This window comes from Sarcophilus harrisii, chromosome 3 (assembly GCF_902635505.1).
Source record: "Sarcophilus harrisii chromosome 3, mSarHar1.11, whole genome shotgun sequence".
NCBI classification, from domain to species: domain Eukaryota; kingdom Metazoa; phylum Chordata; class Mammalia; order Dasyuromorphia; family Dasyuridae; genus Sarcophilus; species Sarcophilus harrisii.
Window position 1 is genome coordinate 369,446,670 of NC_045428.1, and position 8,946 is coordinate 369,455,615.

At 32.7% G+C, this 8,946-nt stretch overlaps 1 protein-coding gene across 2 annotated transcripts in view; it reads left to right on the forward strand.

Moving 5' to 3' along the window:
• The window catches only part of SF3B1 (splicing factor 3b subunit 1), a 47,416-nt gene extending 39,244 nt beyond the window's left edge, over positions 1–8,172 (forward strand). Inside the window, exons 22-26 of one of the 2 annotated variants that reach the window (XR_004233060.1) lie at positions 157–277; positions 1,372–1,503; positions 3,753–4,025; positions 5,697–5,913; positions 6,277–6,295. Coding sequence is in view for 1 of the 2 variants with exons in the window: in XM_003764069.4 (XP_003764117.1) it covers positions 157–277; positions 1,372–1,503; positions 3,753–4,025; positions 5,697–5,913; positions 6,277–6,435 (902 nt within the window). In the remaining variant the exon portion in view is untranslated. Of the gene's footprint in view, positions 1–156; positions 278–1,371; positions 1,504–3,752; positions 4,026–5,696; positions 5,914–6,276 lie in introns of both variants that reach the window. The other variant, XM_003764069.4, reaches the window with a different exon arrangement.
• The last annotated feature ends 774 nt before the right edge of the window (positions 8,173–8,946 follow it).

Below are 8,946 nucleotides of genomic sequence, written 5' to 3' on the forward strand. Positions count from 1 at the left end.
GAAAGTTGATGGCAAAAATGAAATTTAAAAATCAGTGTCTGAAGTTCTCTGAAGGTAGTTGAAAATCTTATTATATACACAAGTTCAGTCAAGGGAAAAGTAAATCAAAATATGGTTCAAACATTAATTGAGTGTTTATTGATTTTCATTAAATAGGTATGCACAAGATGACTCCACCAATTAAAGATTTATTGCCACGGCTTACACCAATCTTAAAGAATAGACATGAGAAAGTACAAGAAAACTGTATTGATCTTGTTGGACGTATTGCTGACAGGTATTGCTAAATAAGACAATTTTTTTTTCTAAAACTCCTTTAAAAAAGTTAATTTAAAATAATAATTTGGTATTTCCCAGAGTGTATAAAGTAGTTTATTCATATTGATTTGTTAAAAAATAACCTTATGTTGTTGAGTCAGCCTGATATTGTTTAGCAATTTTTCTCCAATACTAAGTTATAATTTTAAGACTTAAACAGATTTTCCATGACTATAATTTGATTACTAATTGATTTTGAGTTAATTAAAATTGGTGAAATTGTGAGCAAGAATTACATTTGCTTTCCTTTAAGGAAAAGTTTGTTATCCTGGGCAAGTCATTTTAACTTCAAGTTGCAGAGATAGGTGCTAGATCACATTGGTAAGGAGTTTCCTTACCCAGGAGTTCCTATGATAATGAAAGTATTTGTCCAGTTCTCTGTCTCTCTCCTCCTCTCTAGCTCAGCAGTTTTTAATGAATTTTTGTTTTTAATATTTTGAAAAGTATATTTAAGTAGAATTGGTTTCCTTTATATCTTATGTGTTTAAAAACCTTATTTGAAAAGGGATCCATAAATTTCATCAGGTTGCCCAGGAATACATCACACAAAAATGTTCATAAGCCAAAGTTTAATAGTGGATCTTAGCAGTACTTTTATTTGAAGCCACAGCTTTATTGTTGTGTGAGCATTTAAGGCATCTATAGGCTGAGTATTATCTGGCGTCCAGGGAGCAATACTGCAGCCTTTTAAGGTGACTGTCTCATATATATATATATATATATATATATATATATATATATATATATATATATATATGCCAGATAGATACTTCTGATATCATTGTGCTGTGTCTTTAGTAGATTGGGAGCTACTGGATAAGTTAGATGTTGTGTGCACACATGTATCTCTTTACCCCTCATCTTATCCCATATCCACACATGGCTAAATAATTAATATAGACATGCGGTCTTTTACTAAGGAAGGAATCACATCCAAAGACACCAAGGAAAGGACCATAATGTCATGATGTCAGATGTCACATATCTTATATCCTGCTTTTTAAAAAGTTTATTCTTAACTTCAGAATATCTAATGGCATTTTTTGTAATCAGGGGAGCAGAATATGTCTCTGCAAGAGAATGGATGAGAATCTGCTTTGAACTTTTAGAATTGTTAAAAGCTCATAAAAAAGCTATCCGGAGAGCCACGGTCAATACATTTGGTTATATTGCAAAAGCCATTGGGTAAGTGGTATTAATTTTGTTGATTTTTTTTTTTTTTTTGCCTTTTATTATAAATTTCTTGTGTTATTTTTAAACTGATCATATATTTGTGTTTTTAAGGTACAGAATACTTAAATAATATATATTTTAAAGTATTTATAGTTGAAAAAACATATTATTTTCCACTGCTATTTTCTAAAGTGTCATATTTTAAATTTTAAGTAAAATTTAGTTGGGAGGGTATTTTAATTTTCTATAATTATATTTGCATTAAAATTTTTTTTTATTTATTTAAAATTTTGTGTTCCAAATTCTCTCCCTTTTTACAGGCCTTTCCTCACCTTTTGAGAAGGCAAGCATTATGATACCCATTCATATGAAGTTATGGAAGACATGCCTATTAACTATATTGTTCCCCCCTACCAAAACCTCTCTGTCCCCCCAAAAAAGCTTAAAAAATGAGGAAAGTTTTAAAAATATATATACTTCAGTCAGTACTTGGGGTTCATCTGTTCTCTGAATGTGAATGGTGTTTTTCTTGGGTGACAGTTGAAATATGCAGAGAATTATATTTCAGGCTTGTTGATGTTTTGTTTATACAACCAAAATATCAGCCATATTTATATTGAACAGTGCCACAATTTCAAGTCTTGGTTCAACAAACGTTTTTGTTAAGCCTCTTACAAGGTATTAAGTTCTATATTAGGCCCTGGGGATATAAAGATAGTCCTGCACCTCAAAGATTTAGGCCAATATCACTTTCATTCAGAGTAAATGCAAGTCAATTTCTAGGAGGAACAACAAAAAACTGGGGAAAGAATCAGGAAATACCATTTGTAAGTGGTACTTGAGCTAAGCTATCACAGAAATTACAGATTCTGAGAGTAGAGATGAGGAGGGAATGTATTCCAGAGATTGATTGTAGCCAGGATTAAAATGCAAAGATCAGAGATGAACGGTTCTTTGTGAGGCAGGAGTGCATGTTTGATCTAGGTAGTAAAGAGTCATTGATGTTTATTGGTCAGGAAGTGATATGGCAGAACCACACTTTGAGAGTTGTGTATAAAATAGATTGGAGAGGGAGATATTAAATAGTAGCACAAGCCAGATATGATAACAGTTTCAGCCTCGGTAGTGGTCATATTAGTAAAGAAAAAGGGACCTATTCAAGGGTATAGTGGAGTTGGAATCAGTGAGACATGGTTAACTGATTGATATGGGGGCTAATGCCTTCAAAGTTGCTTACCAGAGGACTGGAAAGATAATGGTGCTCTCCACAGAAATAGAGAAGTTTGGAAGAATGGTGAGTTTAGAGGAGAGATCATGAGTTTTGTTTAGACATGTTAAATTTAAGGTGTCTGTAGAACAGTTCAAAACACCTAATAGGCAGTTAGTGATGCAAGACTGGAGCTCAGGAATTACTCTTAAATATTAAGATTGATTAATCAAACAACATCAAAAGAAGTACATGTTCTTACATGTTAATGTTCCCTTAATCTGCCTTATACCTAGTCTAGAGTTGTATGTATGTCTCAATTTGTACTAGTAGAAACAGAAAGACAGAGATAAGTTGGATTGTCTCTGATTTAGTGACACAATGTGTTTAACAGATATGAAGCTGTAGTTCATTCACACAATTCTAATTCAGCATGTTTTATTTTTATCCTTCCCCAAGGGCATTTTCACAATGTTTTAGTTCACTAAAATATTAGCTCGTTTGCAACAGATAGCTATTGATGACTTTGAGGTGGCAATCACCCTTCTTAATATCTTGCTTGAGAGTAGAAAGAAAAGAAAAGGAGAAAGAATTGTTGCCTCTTTACTATAGTGGATATGGTTCCAATACCAGTTGCTTAGAGACCAGGCAGATTTAATGCCATCCATTACCAACCATTAGTTTCAGATGTTTTGAATACAGAATAAATTTAATGTGACTTTCTTGACTTTCCATTTTAGAAATGACTTTTGCTACATTTTTAAATGAACCAATTACATTAAAGTAACTTTCCTCAGAAGCTGACAAAAGTATTAAATTCACAATTGTACTTGAAGAGAGGCTCTTAGAGAGGAATACTTTTGAGATACTTTAGATCCTTTCATGTGTGAATCTCCTCTGACACATGGAATATTAAGTAGACTCTGTGAGAATATAGAGTATCACTTCTTTTTTATTTTATTATATGTAAAATTCTATTCTCTTTTTTTTTTTGTTTTCCAGTATAGTTAATTAAAACTTTGATTCTTAGTTTGTTATTGTATTTTCCCCTTAGACCCCATGATGTACTGGCTACACTGCTAAACAACCTCAAAGTTCAAGAAAGACAAAACCGAGTATGTACAACAGTGGCCATAGCTATTGTAGCAGAGACATGCTCACCATTCACAGTCCTGCCTGCACTGATGAATGAATATCGAGTTCCTGAACTGAATGTGCAGAATGGTGTTTTAAAATCACTTTCTTTCTTGTTTGAATACATTGGAGAAATGGGAAAAGACTATATTTATGCTGTAACACCATTACTTGAAGATGCTTTGATGGACAGGTCAGTTTTTTTTTTAACTTAATAATTTTGGCTCCTTTCTCTATTGATGTTAAAAATGTGAAGATTATATATGACTTGTTTGGGTAACATCTTATCAGTTTAGTCTAATACAGTGAAATTGATTTATAATTTTTTCAGGTGTTGTGTATATATAAATATATACGCATATATAAAAATACATACACACATCTTCATTGGGAGATTTAACTTCAGAAAGCCTCAGCCATTAGGAATATTATCTTGAATACAGAAGTAAAAAGAAAAATCTTTGAGCAGTAAAAATTACCACAAAGTCCTAGGATTTTTTTGTCTGGAGGTGGGGGGAAAGGGTGTGGAACCAATGCCTAGCTAGTTGTGAAGTTCAAAGTACTAGTTTATTGGTGTTGGGAAGCTGGAATAAAATGACTAGGACCAGGAGGACCAATTAATACTAGGAGATATTAATTTAAAAGTCATTGTTAAAAGATAATAGTTCAGGATCGTTTAAGAGAGGAATACTCCTTTGTACCTTGTCATAATACCAAGGGAATCATTAAATATAGTTGGTGATCATCATCGTGGTCCTTTGTCATTAAGGGAAGGTTAAGTTGATATTCCCTGTATTCAATAGGATAATAAGGAGTATAAGAGATTCTATAATTCCATCCAAATGGAGAATAAAAATAAGTATTTATTAAGCACATACCATGTGCTAGGCACTATGCTGAGTAAAGCACTATGCTTTACAAATATTTTATTTGATTCTCAAAACAACCCTGAAAGGCAGGTATTATTTCCTTGTTTTTATAGTGTTACTAAAAATAGCTTGGACAGCCTGGGGCGGGAAGATCTTAGTTTCATTCTGGCTCAGACACTCACTAGCTGTGTTACCTTGGATATGCCACTTAACCCTGTTTGCTTCAGTTTCCTTATCTGTTAAATGAGTTGGAGAAGGAAATGGCAAACCCCTCCAGTATCTCTGCTGCTAAGAAAAACCCCTAATGGGGACTTTCAGAGTCTCATACAATTGAAAACAACAATGAAAATGGCCAAGATGGAAAACACTTCAGTTAATAAGCCCAAGTTACACAGAAAAACATAGTTATATGAAATATTTGAACATTCCATGTAAATTACATTTTGCTTTTATTGAAACACATTATAAATAACAGTAGGTCTGCATTAATTATATTAAATTATTCAATGAATATATAAGAAATTAAGGAAATTTTTATTTCCTTGGTATGAGAAAGCTGTTGACTTTTGAAAGTCTTAATACTTTACCAGAGGTATATAATTGAGTTATCTCAATGTCTGAATTCTCATGTTCTAAATTTGAAAGTTCAAATTTAATAAGATTTCATTATGTATTATTTCAGTTGTCATGCATTATTATTCCTGCCCTTTTATTTGTAGACTTGGAAGATAGTTTCTGATAGCCATTTTTTCTGACTTGTCATGAAATGCCTTAAGTTTGGCCAGGGGGACAAACAGTTTTCAAGCATGTTGAGTTTTTGAGGTGAATTTGGTTCCGATGAAACAAAACTTCACAGATAGAATGTTTTGGTTTTGCTAAATAAATGTTGAATACAGGAGAGTATTTTCTGTTATTAATGTTCTGAAATAGGCAGTCTCCTAATAAGCAATTTGATGTTTCTTAGAAAACTAAAACTAAATTTTATTTTGTTACAGAGATCTTGTACACCGACAGACTGCCAGTGCAGTGGTGCAACACATGTCTCTTGGGGTTTATGGATTTGGTTGTGAAGATTCTCTTAATCATTTGTTGAATTATGTATGGCCTAATGTGTTTGAGACATCTCCCCATGTTATTCAAGCAGTTATGGGAGCTCTGGAAGGCCTAAGAGTTGCTATTGGACCATGTAGAATGTTGCAGTACTGTTTGCAGGTATGTTGAAATGAAAAAAGGGTTGATTTATGGTTTAACTTATTTAAATCAGTCTTCAAAATGAAGAAAATAATTTGGCAAAAATCAATTACTAAATTAATAAACTACTGTTCTTAATTATCTATAGGGCACTACGTATATGGGCAGAGCAGTTACTTCATTAAGGAAAATGACAAAGAATTGGATCTTTTCTGAACAAATTGCTTAACTGTTTAGAAAATTGATTTACCCTTTGAGAAGAAAAAATATCCAGATTGCTGGATGACATTTTATATTTGAAATATATTTCTGAAAAGCAGATAACATTATCTTGCTTAAAAAACTAAAGAGATTTTATTCTTAATTTTTATTTTTTATTTTTAGGGTTTGTTTCACCCAGCCAGAAAAGTCAGAGATGTGTACTGGAAGATTTACAATTCTATCTACATTGGTTCACAGGATGCACTCATAGCACATTATCCAAGAATCTACAATGATGAAAAAAACACCTATATTCGTTATGAACTTGACTATATCTTATAATTTTATTTGTTTGTTTTTGTGTTTAATGCACAGCTGTTCCACACCTTAAACTTGCTTCAATTTGGTGATGTAAAATTTTAAACATTGCAGATCAGTGTAGAACTGGTCATAGAAGAAGAGCTAGAAATCCAGTAGCATGATTTTTAAATAACCTGTCTTTGTTTTTGATGTTAAACAGTAAATGCCAGTAGTGACCAAGGACACAGTGATTACACACAATATACTGGAGGGATTTCATTTTGAATTCATCTTTATGAAGATTTAGATTTCATTCCTTGTGTTTAAAGGGGATGTTTATTTGAAAAATAAACATTTGTGTACAAAATGCTAATTTGTGTGTGTTTTTTGAACATGGAGACTTGTAAAATGAGGAACTTGGATAAAATGTTGGTCTGTGTAGATTGAGTGGCATAATTTAACCTTTGTTACCTAGATTTTATTTTTAAAAAGGCCAAGAAGAATGCACATTCTCTTAAGTGGTGACAAATGTCTTTGTCAAAAGTGATACAACACCATTGTTCTTTCTTATTTCAGGGTGAGAATGCTTCAAGTAGCATAACCATTTGACCATGAAAGTTCATTCATCGTTACCACAGAAAGAGCACCTTTACTGATTTGTCTTGAATAATATTTTGCACTTACATAGCGCCTTTCATCTCTAATGATCTCAAAATGCTTTCTAGATAAGCATTGTTAAAAACAAATGTTAAAGATGTATCCAATTTTTGATAGTGAATAACAGATTTACTATAGGAACACCTGACTAAATTTTTAAAGGCATTTTCTGCTGCAAAATATTTTTATCTATTGTGAGGGAGTTAATCTCCAAATAACAGTAATAATCAAAGTAATAATCAAATCTCCCAAGCATGACATGCTCAAATATGTCTGATCATCCTTGATTCAATATTATAAGACGATACCAGCTAAAAATTTTACATTTGCTTCACATTTGTTTTGCCTTAGGCACTTAGGAATGAATTTTCAGATTTCAAGCCTGGACTGAAATATACTACTATTGAAGGGACCAGCACTAAATAAGTGTCATTCTCTAATAAGCAATATTTTAGAAAAGATTGTTCTCTACCTCCCCCTGCAGCTTCTCTGCTGCTCTTTTTGTGGTCCAGCATCCTTCATTTAAGGCTTTGGCTTTACCAACAGCTTTTTTGCCCTTAGTATTTAGTTAAGTATGAGATAGAGCGGGAGAGAAAACTTTTGCTCATTGTACTAAGGCAATATTTTTCCCGCTTTGTCTAATATTGACCACTCACTATACTGGCTTTTTGAAATGTGTTTTTGCTAGCTGTAGATAAGAAAAAAAAATACGGCAATAGAGTTCAATTTGCTTTTAAAGAATTGATATTTGAGCAGTTAAAATTTGAACTTCGTCGTGCATGGAATAGCTTTCTGGCATCAACCCATTAATATGTTATGTGACTCTTCCCCTTCCTCCTCATCCCCACGCTCAGTTATGTGTTCCAAAATGATCTTCACATAATTTCTTATAGCAGTTTTTGATAATAGTAGGTAGAAATGACATGATTAAAATGATGCTATTAACGATAGCTGGTGTCAAAATTAGCTTCAAAGTTGATCATGAGACTTGAAGAAAGATTTCAAAGCCAAATTGGAATATGCCAGGTTTTGTGTGCAATATGTTCTTTTCAATCTTGGCAAAATTTGAAAATACAATTCAAGTACTCCTCACGTACCTACTATGTGCTGAGCACCTTGCTACACACGTGAAAGTATCTATGCATTTGTTGTGGCAAAATAGAGCACAGGAGACTATTACACCATAAGTGACTTTATAAATGCAGAGAATTTGTGGGCACAGAGACAGGGGAAGTCCTAAAGGATGCAATCTTAAACATCTGGACCAAATAGAGGCTCAAGAGTTCCTTAAGAATTACTATCGTTTTGTATGCTTATTATTGAATAAGAAAAGCATTTTGTGAAAGTGAAAGACGCTATGTGAAGTTAAATTCTCTTATTTCCAAACTTCTTTAACAATTTGTTTTGATGTTCCTAAAGCCAAACTTAAACAAGGGCAGAAATTAATGTAATGGGAAAGTGGGTGGGTTCTTTTCTGCACTTATGTTGGTTCCTTTGTGGGCCTTTGCCCTCTCAATCTCTTTGGCTGTTCAATTTTTTTCTTATTGTATTTTAAAGATTTGTTGTACAGTACCCTGTGATCATCAGGCACCACCAGATAAATAAAACTTATTATATCTAAAGATTTAGTAGACCAATTTTTAATCGGCTAGTTTGAATATATTGATATTACACTGTCTTGGTTTTGCCACTTTCAAGATTAGCTAATATATGAGATTTTTCTACTGAGAAAGTTCTGATTAAAGAAGTTTCTAAGAACCAACTTTTTCAAAATTGAAAATTATTATGTCCACTTGTTTCTTTGTTCTTGGTTAAGTTTCTAACATTGCAAATAACTTTCAAGTTTCTCAGTATCACAGTGGAGTCAGAAAAGCATAGTAATTTAGGGAAATTTTT